The sequence below is a fragment of the Ciconia boyciana genome, chromosome 2 (genome assembly GCF_034638445.1).
Source record: "Ciconia boyciana chromosome 2, ASM3463844v1, whole genome shotgun sequence".
In the NCBI taxonomy this organism is placed as follows: domain Eukaryota; kingdom Metazoa; phylum Chordata; class Aves; order Ciconiiformes; family Ciconiidae; genus Ciconia; species Ciconia boyciana.
This window is the reverse complement of record NC_132935.1, coordinates 161,327,979-161,342,013: the sequence shown is the minus strand read 5'-3', so window position 1 is coordinate 161,342,013 and position 14,035 is coordinate 161,327,979. Positions and strand designations below refer to the sequence as shown.

At 39.3% G+C, this 14,035-nt stretch overlaps 1 protein-coding gene across 3 annotated transcripts in view; it reads left to right on the top strand.

Moving 5' to 3' along the window:
* The window catches only part of GALNT11 (polypeptide N-acetylgalactosaminyltransferase 11), a 55,127-nt gene that overhangs the window by 19,723 nt on the left and 21,369 nt on the right, over nucleotides 1–14,035 (top strand). For all 3 annotated transcript variants that reach the window (XM_072854747.1, XM_072854748.1, XM_072854746.1), the window contains exons 3-7: nucleotides 1,026–1,149; nucleotides 3,115–3,281; nucleotides 7,535–7,660; nucleotides 10,017–10,266; nucleotides 13,170–13,287. In XM_072854747.1, the coding sequence (XP_072710848.1) occupies nucleotides 1,026–1,149; nucleotides 3,115–3,281; nucleotides 7,535–7,660; nucleotides 10,017–10,266; nucleotides 13,170–13,287 (785 nt within the window). The remainder of the gene's footprint in view (nucleotides 1–1,025; nucleotides 1,150–3,114; nucleotides 3,282–7,534; nucleotides 7,661–10,016; nucleotides 10,267–13,169; nucleotides 13,288–14,035) is intronic.

Genomic DNA, 14,035 nt, shown 5'->3' with positions numbered 1-14,035 from the left:
TGATCCTTGCTCACTTTTTGTACCAAAATTTCAGTGAAATTGCCTCTGTAGCTTGATAATAGCTGGAGAGGACATATGCATCTCATTCTGTGCAGCCAGCTGAACAGAGACAATAAAAAGTCATTGCTCTGCTACCTGAATTGTTGCAGAAGTGGCTAGCAGACACAGCTGGTGGCTACCACTTCCCTCCTCTCCCTCCTTTTTTTCTGTAGAAGAGTTGAGTGAAGCACCGTAATATTTTGTTTCTATTCACACTGGTGAGTATATGGCTCAGAGAGAGAGAAGCCCATGGCACTAAGTCAAGGCAGGCAGGATGGCATTGAGGATTTCAACCTTGGCCTCTAGCAATGTACTTATTTATACCGGCAATTGCTGCCTCTACCATGCTCAGCAACAGTATTCTGCTAAAATAATCAACAGAGAAACAGCTAGCTCTGTTGCTATTTACTTGCTGTTGCTATTTTACTTTACAGGTGATATAAAGTCCCAGGTGATATAAACAAGAAGTTTACATTTTTTTCATAGCTATTTTTATGTTACTGCAGACTTGAGAAAACTGTATGAAATTGGAGCTGCTATTGTGAGGGTTTTTCTACCATTGTAAATGTATTGTCTTGCTCAAAAATCCCATTACAGACCCTTCATCTGTATGGATAGGTGCTGGTGCATTGTGTGCCAAAATCTACCCTCTGTTGCTTGTTTGATGTTGGTTTTTAGGTGGTGCTAAGAATTAGAGGCCACTTAAGTGAAAGGAGTGTGTCTGGTAAGGCAATAAACACAATGGAGCCATCAGTCTTTGGAGAATAGTTTCATTTTATTATAGCTGCAAGGGCTACTCGTAAGTACTACCTATTTGTGAGGGGTAACAAAAATAGTTGCACAAAAATACACTTTGCAAAACCAGAGGGATTTTTGAAGAACATAATGGGTTTTAGGGCAGGTTAAAGCATACCTTGCAATCTTGGATTGTTTCCAAAGGATATTTTTTTAGCCTGTTAACTGATCTTGGCATGTGTTTTTTGCAGGAATGATTTTTAATGAAGAAGATCAGGAAGTGAGAGATTTGGGCTATCAGAAGCATGCTTTCAATATGCTTATCAGTAATCGGCTGGGATACCACAGGGAGGTGCCTGATACAAGAGATGTAAAGTATGTACTAATTTTTGGAGAGAATATAGTATTTCATGTGCTCAAGGACTTGTTACTCACGTTATACCTGATGCAGTATTTAACATTTTTGGTATTACATTTCTGTTAGATAGTCTTTCAGCCTCCTGTGGTGCTGAAGGCAGATTTTCAGCTATTTAAACAGGAGCACTTGAGGTTAGGATTTTTATTCTTTGGTCTCTTCTGTCTTTTTTGACTGAATATTGTTTCTGGAAATCTAATCTTTTGCCAACTGGAAAAGGTACGTGATAGGTAAAGCCCCACAGAAACCAGGCTCCATGAAAAAAGAAAGACTGTTACTCCCTGAAAGCAAAGTTTTTTTCCTGATTCTTAATTCACTTTAAGAATGCTTAATGAGGAACCAGATTGGATATAGACTTACTCAAACTTTTATCATATTAATTTCATTTTTGTGAGTAGTAGGATTGGCAGACAGCTATTTTGATAGAAACAAGATTCCAAAAATAATACTTTAAGAGTCAATGTGGAAAAGACCGAGGAATCAAACTTTCTTTCCAGCAATACTAAGATAACACATCCTGTGTCTCTTTCATCTTGCTAGCTGCGTACTCAGTTACTTAAAGCATGCTACAATATTTTTATTTTTTGAAGCTTCATTTTGAGATGCTCAGTACTGTAACTACCAGAAGAGATGCTATAATTCTGTTTGGTACATTTGAAAGATGGACATTAAGTGTTCCAATACCCAAGTTAATGAGAGACTTTCACCATATGTACTATTTCACATTTGTTGTAAGCCTACAAAGGATAAGATAGAAGCATGACTGATGACAAAGTCTCTCTGTTTCTCAGTTAAAGTCCTTGCTTGGTATCTGGATTGCACTGCTCTGAATCTTTCTGCTAAAAAGCAGATTTTTTTCCATAATCTGTCTGATGCATATGGGGGGGGGAAAAAACCACCACTGTAACAACAACAAAAAAACCCAACATGGAATTGAAAAATAAACAAACCTGCATCTGTTTTTTCTAGTGGTTTCTCTGGTGTGGGTAAATGTAATGAATCGTACTTGCTGAAATGTCTCTCCCAAGAGCTAAGTTCATTCCAAGTCAATGAAGTCTTTTGTATACTTCTGGGTTTTCACTTATAGTTTCTTATTTTTATTGGATTCCCTCATGTCTGGCATCTTCAAACGGCATTAATCTGTGATACTGTGCCCTATTAGAAGTATGGACAAAATTTGAAAATAAAGAGAAAGAAAGAACGATCATCATCTTTGAGTGGGATTCAACTTACAGATTAAGATGCTTAAACTTAGCTGCATGTTAGTCAGTTGTCTCTGCTTTTATTATAATTAGCAGAGATCCAGTCAGTGCAGTTAATGGAGCATGCAGAGCTCTTCAGCTGACAAAATGCACTTGTCAGCCTTAGGGTGAGCGGAACACTATCTACACTCCACTGACAGCAGTGACTAGACTTCAGTGTCTTAATCTGCAGGCTGAATCCCAACCTTGGTTGTCTCAATTGGTATTTAGCACCATTGGAGGTATTCTGGGATATCCAACCTAGTCTCCAGCAGTTGGCCAATAAAGTTGTGGGTTTTTTGTAGGCCTCATGTCATATTTGCCAGTCCTGTACATGTCTGAGCTACCCAAGGGTACTAGACAGTGTTTTGGCAGCTGAAACAAGCCCCTAGTGTTTTCTCTTGTTTGTCTGAGGATCTGTGACTCTCACTCCCACCCCAGTCCATCGTATCCTCTGTTTTCTAACAAGTAGCAATGTTAATTATAAGTCTGTATTATGTGGAGAGTAACTTACTATGCTGAGCCCTACTATAGATATTATATGCTTGGGCTCTTTATGTTCAAGTTAGGGGGTCTTCCTACGCATTTAATGTTTGCTTGTTATTTATGAAGTTTCACTAGTGACCTAGCCCTACGGAAATCCCGCTAAAAATAAAGTGATAACTACTGTATTTCTGTCTGCAGATGTAGAGAGAAGTCCTACCCTTCTGATCTGCCATCTGCCAGTGTTGTTATCTGTTTCTACAATGAAGCGCTTTCTGCCCTGCTTCGCACAGTACATAGTGTCCTGGATCGCACTCCTGCACACCTTCTTCATGAAATTATTTTGGTGGATGACAACAGTGAATTGGGTGAGAGAACCTTTCAGTAATATTTTGGTTGGTACTTACACTTCTTGACCTTCCTGTCTCTTCCTGTGCTTTGTTGACTGGTCAAAATAAAAACATGGAAGCCGTGATGCAAAACCAATTTGAACTGCAGTCCATCACCAAAAAGTGCCAGCCAGTACAGATGCATGATCTTCTGAGAAGCCCAAGATGACATCCACGTTGACACTGGTGCCATTTTACTGATAAGCTTTGTATCATACAGCTTGAACATTCAAAAACAGGTTTTGAAGCTAATAGTGAGGAGTGTATATTTGTGGAGGGGGTGATTAAAAGTTGTTTATAGTTTAGCTGTTTTTAACAGTACCTTGCTTGGGCTGCTCTGGTGCTCAGAGCAGATTACACTGATCTTTCCGTAAACTTCGTGGACCAACACTAACTGTGAATGCGTCTGAAAGGAATTGAGTGCACACAGTCTCAGCTGTGGTCTTGCAAAGAAGTTGATGTGGCACTTTGGAAACGGTGCGTGTGTCAGGTTTTTTTGTACTTGCTCAGCATTTCAGACTGGTGGCGTGCTGGGATGAGAGCTCGGTCTTTGCTGGGATGGCTCTGCGTGGCTCTCGCACAGCCTCTTGTGGCCACCCTAAGAGTAGCTGTCCCTGGCTCTTGGAGCAGCCCCTACTCCCTCAGTCTGGGAGGGGCCTTAGGGGGGTAAAACTTGCAGAATTGCTTTACGGTTGTTGAAAGATTGATGCTTTGGCATTTTTCTCTCGAATGATGGACAAGGCAAAGACAGACACGCAATTCAAGCATTTTGGCACTTCAAAAGTGAAACGCCTGTTGAGGAATGCATTAATGTAGCAGTTCTTGCAAGCAGGACTGAGCAAGTTCCCTGCTTGCCTCTGTACAAGTCCACAGCTTTTTGCATTTTTAAAATGATTTTCAGATTATATTTTTTAGTACATATAATTAGCTCTCTTGGTCTCATCGTTTGGTTTCTGGGTTAAGGTCTCACTTGCTCTGAAACTGGTTAGATAAATATAATGTAGAATGAAATTCTCGTGTTATGCAGCTAGTTTATTTCTCTGAGGTCAGATCAAATGTTAAGGTACAGAAGAGAACAAAGATCAAACACTTCATCCCTTGCTGATAAGAATGCGTAATATTTAAAAACATGTTTTGTTTTGTGTTTTGGAGGCAATACGCACTCTTTGCTATGAAGTCTCTTGTGCAATTTGTTGTTTTAAAGTTTCGTAACCTTCGTATTCAGAACTAAGCTTCCTTCAAAACTCAATCTTTTGAATACGGTAATGCATTTAGTTGATTAATGCCTGTGTTTAGGCAGTAATACCATCACTCTTCTGGTCTGTTGCTAATTCAAAGGCCAAATTAGGTTCAAAACATTATAGCTACTTTTGCCTTTCTGACTTCAAATGAACATGTTTTGAAGCCGAAGATGGAAGGAGATATTGTTTATACAGAGAATTACTGCTCTCGATGATGGTACTGCTGATGTTTGCACTGCTGCTTAATTTTAACGGATGGAATTTTACAGCTGAAGAAAAGCAAAGCTGGTTTAGTGGCTGAGGAAATGAACAAAGACTTTGGCTGTGCTGTGGATCTCATGTGAGCTTGGGCAAATTGCTTAATCTCTATGCCTCTCTGATTTTTTTTTTTATTCATTTTCCCTACATTACATACTTCTTGAAATGGTATCTTAGATGAAATTCTGCCTATTTCTTCATCTTTAAATATTGGAGCTCTGCTGCATATCAGTGCTGTTGTGCAAAGCTTGGGTCTTTGCATCTAGTTTTGCCTCTAAAAGCTTCTTACACTCAATCATCAACAGTCTTACTAGCTAAGCAGGCATTTCCATGGCTCAGCTGAGCCCACTGTTACACTTTTCTTTCCCTTTGCTGCAAGGCAGGATTTCTTTTTCAAGTAGAACCTCTTTCTCCCTGATTTAGACTTCTCCTGTTATGGAACAGCCTACAGGATATGTTGAAGGCTGTTACTGAAGGCATTATTCTACACAGAAGAAGACATTGAAGAACAGAAAAGGAGCAAATGGTCTGCAACTCAGTACTTTGAAATAATGACACCCGTGACTCCCATCCTAGATTTCTCTTGTTTGGAGGAGCCTTCGTTACATAGATATGGAGCAAGATAATGGGTAAAGTGATTTTTGGAGACTGTTTACTGGCTAAAAGGGAGCAACTCTTTCCTTGGAACAAAATTTCTCAGGCAGGCTGTATTGAAGCAATTTTTTGGGTTACGTCAGAAGAAATCAGTCTTCCCAGTGTACATGAAGCTGAGAGCATGTTAGCCATCAGGTACTACTGGCTCTTACATTCCACTGCTCAAGCCTGTGTGGTGGTTCTGGTTTAGCTACCAGTATGGACATGATGTCTTTTTTTTTTTTTTTTTTTTTCCCCTCCCCTCCTGCTGTTTTCAGAAGTTTGCACATGCCATTGCACATACAAAACCACTTCCTCCTGTGTTGTATGTCCTGTTGTATGTCCTTTCATGCAGCCTTATCTGCCCTAAGTGCTGAGTTTGATAACTGACCTTTTCTGCTTTGTGCTAGGCCTTTGTTTTCTGCAGTTGTACACTGTCTTTGCCTTGCTATGATACATCAAGTGAAGAATGATTCAAGCACTAGTTTATTTTAGATTTGCAAATCCTTCTGTCCTGCTTATTTGGGTATGTCATTTGGGTAGCATCCTAGAGATGACTTTATTTCATCAACTTTCTAGGAGACTTTCTCCAAAAAAATCTTTCCTATTGTCTCTGGCATATGATGTCACATTCAACACCAGGGGAGGGTATTCCTGTGACCCAGATGAATCCTGTCTGCATCTCTCCAGACTATTTTCTTTGTCTGAAAATATTCTCTAGCACCATATTTGCTCTGTGGTACCTTCTCATTCTTGATCCACAATGCTGCCTTGCAGTTGCAAAGGCTGAGATCTTAACATTTGGAGTTGCTTCTGGGAATCTCCTTTTCAGTCTTCCTGCCTGAAAGTTCTTGTACTCCCTGAAGGTTACAGCTCTGGCTTCCACATATGTTCCTTTGGCATTTAATCTTGTTAACAGCAACTTTAATGTTTGAACTGATACTCATCAGAATAACAATATTTATTCCAGCATATCCTCTGTTGAAAGTCTGTCTGCCTCTCTGTACCAAGGTTCTCTATGAAGTCTCAGCTGGCTTTTTGTTTTTCTTCCTCATTTTATATTCCTCTTTATTTCTCCATAAGCTTATTAATTTCTGTTTTTCCATTACTTCAGTCTTCATGTGTCCATCTTCTCTTCAGTGGTCCTGCTTTAATGTTAGAAACCACTGTCCTTGGGTGAAAAAAGTATTGTTACTCTTAAAATCGCCATTGATGTTAGTTAAGTTACAGTAGTGCCTATAGACTTCAGTGAACTTTGCTCTCCTTCAAAAGCACATGCTTGCCAGCAGTATCTTTGATCCTTTTGGATTTTAGAAAAGCAACCACCTCTGAGTGAGCTGTAATTCTTTGTATCTGCTATTGTATCAGCTAAGCAGGTACAGATAATGAAAGGTGTCTTCATGCTTCTTTTTAAAGGTGCGTTTGTTTTAGTGTATGGAACATAGTAATTTAAATCACTTGCCTGTGTGAAGGGGCTTTCATTACTTCTGCTGCAAATGACAGTCAGCATGAGAAGAATTTGGAAATGCTATTTCTTTGTACAGTGCCTTTTTTTTTAGCAGCAGTAATTCCTTTTAGCAGAGAGTCTAGTAGTTCCAGTTAACTTGAGTTGTATTGCACTAAAGGCTTTGCAAACAGAACAAAAAGATAACAATCCAGTCTGTATTCAGGAAGCAAAGGCTATGTATAAAACCTGAGACAGTGGCAGCGCATAAAGTTAGTTGGGAAAATGTAAGGAAGTACTTACCAGCGGGCACGTGCTCTGTGGAAGGCCCAGTCATATGGTCTATCACCCTTTTCAGTGCAGGGTATGTAACTGCTTTGTCCACGTGGTTTTCCATAATGCAGCAGGAAAAAGTGAAGCAGTTAATAGGAAAATGTGAGAATAAAACAATATAAAAAGGCCATGGGAATTGGAAGGCAGGTGTAGGATGTGGGATGGCTGACTGTCCTTTTGGTATTCTTGGTCTGAAGCTGTGCTGTAATGGGGTAGCTTTTTGATCAAGTTTTTGGCCTTTTTTGAGTTGAACATCTTGGGACTTTAAACAAAGCTTTCACAATTTCCATCCTGTTGTTGAACTTGTGGTTTTCTTTTCTCAGCTGACTTGAAGAAAGACTTGGGTGAATATATTAAAACTCAGCTTCCAAAAACCACAAAATTGGTAAGAAATGAGAAGCGGGAAGGCTTGATTCGAGGAAGGATGATTGGAGCCTCTCATGCTACAGGTATACTTTCTTATTGCTCTCTTCCTTGCATGCTTTGACCATATGTTAATTGACTTGTCTTTCTGTAGTGCAGCTCTTTCAGATGTTGAATGTTTGACCTGTGATTGCTTTAGCCCACTGTAGGGCCTCTGCATGTCATACCATGTTCTAAGCTACACAGCTTGGCGTAGGGGAAGAAAGATTTGGGATAATGCTATCTTAGGTGAGAGATATTTTAGCAATTGTTTCAGAATATCAGTGACTTTGAAATGAGTTAATTGCATTGATCTTTAGCTGTTGTATTAACCTATGTCACAACAGCTATGCAGAGTGTCTTCAGTGATACCTGTATAATGATAATTGGAGACCTTAACTAACATTACCTGTGCATTTAAATGTTTACATCATGCAGTTGACTGAGATCTCTATAAAGCTTTCTTCAGTATTTCCTCATAGTTTTACTGAATTAGTCCTCACCTGAGGTTTTTCTGTTACTCAATGAGAAGGAAGCAAGGTGGACTTGGTACTTGCTTATATGTAAATATAGAGTAGATACAATAAATTCACTGTGTTTACAGTTTGTAATTAACTTTAGGAAAACTATGCTGTGTAAGAGAGGGGAGATGTTTTTTCAAGTCACCCAAGCAATGACTTTGCAAATTTGGAGCCAAATTTGAGTGTCTTTTAAACCTTGTCTGAACTGTTGATTTATTTTTGTGTTTTTTTTTTTTTTTTTCCTGTGGAAGTTTGCTTTTGATAAAATGAGTTAATTTTTTTAGAGAGAGTCAGTGAAGTAGTAAAACAAAGCCAGTACTTGACAAAATTTAGTGAGGCAATGTAGAATTTTCCCTATTCCTGCCCTGAAAGAATGTTGTCTCAGGAACATCTGTATCTGAGCCAGATATTGTGATCGCAGAATATCTTCTGCATGTTTCATATGAAAATGATCGCTCTAAAATGGCAATCTGTTTCCTTATTAAGGTGCACTCTAATCTGGCTCCTAATTCACCCATCTAATTGTAATGTTTCTCATACAAGCTTTTCTGTTGTTGCAGTGAGTGTTAATTGGGATAAACTATGTTTGGTGCTTTATGTACACAGCGCGCCTTTTACCATAATATGCTTCCCGGTTAAATTCTTTGGTGTCTGAGAAAGTATGTGCTACTTTCTCAAATAATTTTGAGTGGCAGATAAAGTCTCTTAATTGGTGTTTACTCATTAGCATTGTAATGGCATAATCCAGAGAGAAAATTGTGCTTGCGCTTTCCAAGCTGTGCTAGGATTCGTTGGAGTTAGTGCAGTTTTAAGTCATTTTATTGCTTTTCTGAACTGCTGGAGTCTGGATTTTGTTTTGTTTTGGGTCGGTTCCCCCCCCCCCCCCCCCAGTCAAATACTGTCTGTTGTTAACGGGTGACTCGTGATATTTGTATCTTTCAAAGTTGTTTTCTTTAAAGCTCTTTTGTGTCTCTTCCACGTTATTCTAGTGTTACATAAATTTTATGTTGTGTCATAAAAGTTCAGATGACTTTTTAGACCAACTGAGCCTGAAGGTGTCTCATGGATCAAACTGTCGTCTCTGACCATGGTGGCTAATCCCCATGTAAACTGATGGGACTGAAGTTTTGCTTGGTCTAATACTGTTGGATTTGGCTATGCCCATTTAGGGCATTCACTCTCCTTTTAAACTGGTATGAATCCACCTTCACTCTAGAGCTAATGAAACGGGGAGGTGCTCTATGTTACTTTATATTCAGAAATTGAAATGCTGTGGCCTGTGTCATGGATGAATGCATATTAATTCATCAGAATGGCTTGGTTTAAAAGCCACAGATCTTAGCTGCAACAGTAACTGGATGGATGCTGAAGTGTGATGTGAAGAGAGCCCAGGGTGACTACAGTCAGTGGACAAAATGAGCTTTGTCATGGGGATAATTCATCCAGCCCAATATCTGTCATCTTCAACTATCTTTGTAGTCTAACTCAGGTGTGGGAGGTGCTCTGCATTAGGACAAATGCACCGCCTGACTCTTGGAGTGCTGGTCTGATGATCCTTCATTTAAAGGACAGTAGCTCTGCTGAATCTGGGTAGAACATATAATGACTATAAAACCCTGTCAAAGAAATGCAAATAACGGCCCACTTGAGCAATTCATAGCTAAATGTGAATAGCCAGGATCTACCTTCTGCCTTTGCGACTGAACTAGTCCCTGTGGAGTCTCTGGTTTGTCAGCGTTTCCGAGTGCAGATGGTGCTTCCCCTCTGTTACATAGGGTGGTGAGAATACTGCTGGTACTCTGCTGCTGATATAATTGTGTATGCGTTTGTGTGTTTCATGTTACCATGGATCTTTGTGTTTTGTGTGCTTTGGCCTCTGTAGGGAAAGTGCTGGTATTCCTGGACAGTCACTGTGAGGTGAACGAGATGTGGTTACAACCTCTGCTGACTCCCATCAGAGAAGATCGCAGGACTGTGGTGTGCCCTGTGATTGACATAATCAGTGCTGACACGCTTACCTACAGCTCTTCCCCGGTTGTGCGTGGAGGGTTTAACTGGGGCCTGCACTTCAAGTGGGATCTTGTTCCTTTGTCAGAACTGGAAGGACCCGAGGGAGCCACTGCTCCAATCAAGTAAGGTTCCTCCTATGTGGTGTGAAGCTCTTTGTAACATAGGGATGATCAGAAGCACTTCTTGAGCATTATGGAGTGTATTTGGGTGTGCAGTTTTAGAAACAGATGCCTAATCTGTCAAATATCTGACTTGTTTATTTTACTTAGAAATAGTTTTGGTTACTATTACCTATTTCAGTTTAATTTCTCGCATTTAATCACAAATTAGGTATATCTGTCTTACTAGGTCAAGAAAGCACGCTTTTGGAGAATGTTTGTACAACAGCAGCTTCTGCTACGGATGAAAGTCTTAAGGAGCTTATGCTATTCTGTGTTAAATTTGTCCAATAACTTCATTTTTGAGCTATGCATTGATGTTTGTTTCCAGTCTGTTGATGTGTTTGGCTTAATGATGATTTTGATAACCACCTTTGTGCTAGTAATAGCTTGCATATCCCACTAATATAGGCTCTATAATTTCTGTGATGAAATGCTAAAGAATTGCTAGATTGGGAAAATATTTTTTTGTCGTAATAGGAAGGTGGTTTCGTAGCTGATGGGAGAGAACATCAGAGTATATGGTAATTTTCTATGTCAACATCATTTTTTTTTCTTTAGATTTCACTTATATTTTTCCTCAAACAAGCAATTACTTTGTCGTAAAGCTTCCTAAATGAACACACATGGATGTGAAAACCATCTTCAAAATACTACTTGTCTCTTTGCACAATGTGGCAAATGCCTAAAACTGTCAGTTGGAAGCCTGTCCGTATTGTTTTTGCAGTCTGAATTGTGTGAGAGTCATTCTGAAACAAAAGTTTTGGTAAGGCTTAACACTAGGACTTGAAAGTTACCTTCCTTAATCTTTTAGCCATTGATGGCTGTCTTGCCTGTACAGAACTGGCAATATCTGGTTCCTACTGGACACGTAACTCTTATAAAATGATGTCAGTAGACACCTTTTTTTTTAGTAGCAGACACATATGGTTCAGACATGAGAACAGAAGCTGTCCCAGTGTGAATCCCTTCATGAGAAGGGCCAGTGCAGGTAGAGCAATGGCAAGAAGCTGATTGTGCTTTTTCGAGTTGCAGGTATCCATCTCAGTACAGAATTCAGGTTTGTAAGGTGGAAGAACTTTACCTTTTTTACAGACTGACTCCTTGCAGAGAATGTGGTACTTCTGTAAGATTTGAAAAGTGAATCGGAAATTGGGCAGTCTCCTCTCTCCCTGTCTCTTTTCTTGGACTGTAAATGAAGAGCATTTCAGGCTGACGCAAGCAGCTCCAGCACAAGGTTCTCTGCTGTGGTCTGACAGCTCTGCAGTTAGTCTTTCCACGTCTACCCGTCACAAGATTTGGTCAGAGAAGCCAGGAAACTTCTTATCAGTTTGACTGGCTTGTTTGGAAGGTGTCACTGTGGCAGTTTCTGAAGCTAGAAGGCAAAGGACAGGCTGGGAAAATCTGAATGGCAAACCAGCATAGACTGTCTTAAAATCCTTATTCTGTTAAGACCTGTTCTCAGTTAATCTGGGGCATGCCTGAAGGTTAGTTCTTGCTGTGTTCAACACTGTTGTTGCATTCCTTCAACTCACTTATAGGAAAAACTCCCATGGAAAAGGCAGAGAACTTTAAAGGGAGTCTAATAATCTAAAAAGATTACATTTTCTGAGTATGAAAGTAACTTTTCCTACTTAGAGGTCTCTGCCTGCTATGAAAAAGAAGCTAGATTGCTATTTAACCTTTGAAAATGGCTTTCCATCAAATGGAAAGTCTTACATTTTATGTTTTAGAGACCTTCAGAATGAAATATTTTGGTGTCAAGGATGGAAAAATTGAGAGCAACCTTTCAACCCAGGTTTTAAAGTGACAGCAACTGTAGTAGAAAATTGTGTGAGAACAAGCAAGGAAATCGAGACTTAGGCTTGGTTTCATCACAGGTTTTTATTAACAAGGATGAGAAAAAGCTTGTTCCCAGCCCATTGTATGTTCCAACTATCATATCGTATTTACGTAGTGTTTACTCTCTTTTATACTCTTCTAGGGCATCCACATATAACTTTGTGATACAGTAGCAATTCCATCTAGAGACCGTACAACGGGGATAATACACAGATTTTGCAAAACACAGCACCAGTCTAGTAACACACAGGCAAGGCGAAAAACTGGGAAGCCCTGAAGATAACATCTATGCAAATATAAAACCTGTAAATAACTTGCCAATAAACTGATCATTGCATCAATGATGAAACAACGCTGCTCCTGGTAGTTAAATTCTATCTGAGACAGAGTAGCATTTCTTTTAGCAGCCTCCTGGCTTGTATAATTTAAATTTGGACCCTGTTTGATGATCTAATTTAATATGGGAAAGTAATGTGTACTCTGGGTTCTACTCCTCCTGCAGTTCAGTCAAGCCTGGTCTGTATAATTTGCCCCTGTAAGAGGGGGAAGAACACATTATTGTGTGCAAGTGTACATTTTTGTAACTGTAGGAGAAATAGCTTCTGGTAAAGACAGATCTAATTAAAGGCAGCTCCTAAGTTTCACTGTAGAAAACTTGATGGACTCCAAACTTGCACAGGTTTTTATGTTTTTTTTTTTATCCCCCCCCCCCCCCCCCCTTTTTTTTAGTAGAGAGATAGCCACTTTGTTCCTCTTTCCTTGTCCTATCCCTTTTTGTCAAGTTTACTACACAAAGAAATATGGTTTGTAGGTATTGGAATAATGAAAGATCACAAATACTACTTACAGATCTGCTTTTGAAAATGTTTTGAGACTAGAAGTGTGATCTGACGATTTCTAGTGTCTGCAGGATTTAAATTGTATTATGTAGGTCTAAATTTAAGCTTTGAGACTAGCCGATTTGGCTAAAATTACTGTTGTTTTTCTCTAAAAGAAAATGAACTTCTTTCAATATTCCTTTTTAGGTCACCTACTATGGCTGGAGGCCTGTTTGCCATGGATCGTGAGTACTTTAATGAACTTGGACAGTATGATAGTGGCATGGACATCTGGGGAGGAGAAAATCTGGAAATATCTTTTCGGGTAATCTAGCTTGTATGTTTATTGGAGTATGAACCTCAGTGTCTGGCTGCTTCTCTTCCCTATGTACAATTTCTTTAGTGCTGGAATAGCTATTTGCACACAGAAACTGGCACTTTTATTCCCAGGAAGGATGCCTTCAGTGCGCAGTAATTGCCTTTACAATAATCTTCAAGTTAAGTTTTAATGGGAAGACTAAAGAGAACTTTGAGCTCTGTAGTTAAATGTTTGTGGCTTTTTCTTTGTTTGGAGCATTTCATAATACCTGTAGAGAAGCACAAGAAAAGAATAATCATGCAAATTTCTGAAATTAGTTTACAAGCAGTGTCTAATGAATTTCACAAGTCAGGTAAAAAGATGCATGTCTCACAGCAACGTTGATAATAAGTAAGCTTATTATATTTCCTTAGACATGTATGGGGCTTTTCAGACACTTCAGCTTCCTTTTTGAGGGCCTGGAAATGTAAATACTTTATAACTAAATTAAGTCATGTAGAGGAGTCAGCTTGGTTAGGAAAATAATGAGAAAGCTGTAATCGGGAGATTTGAAAGTGATACTTCATTGGGCTTCCTATATTTTATCTCATCTTCCCTGTCACTCCACTGAAAGAAAAACAACTTTTTCTCAATGTCATGTTTACCCCTTTCACTTTTGTAAAGGGGATTCATCAACAGGTTTGACAAGAGTCTGCCTGAAAATGAGATGCTATCATGACAAATACGAAAAGGGGATTAAAAAGTGAAGTTATCA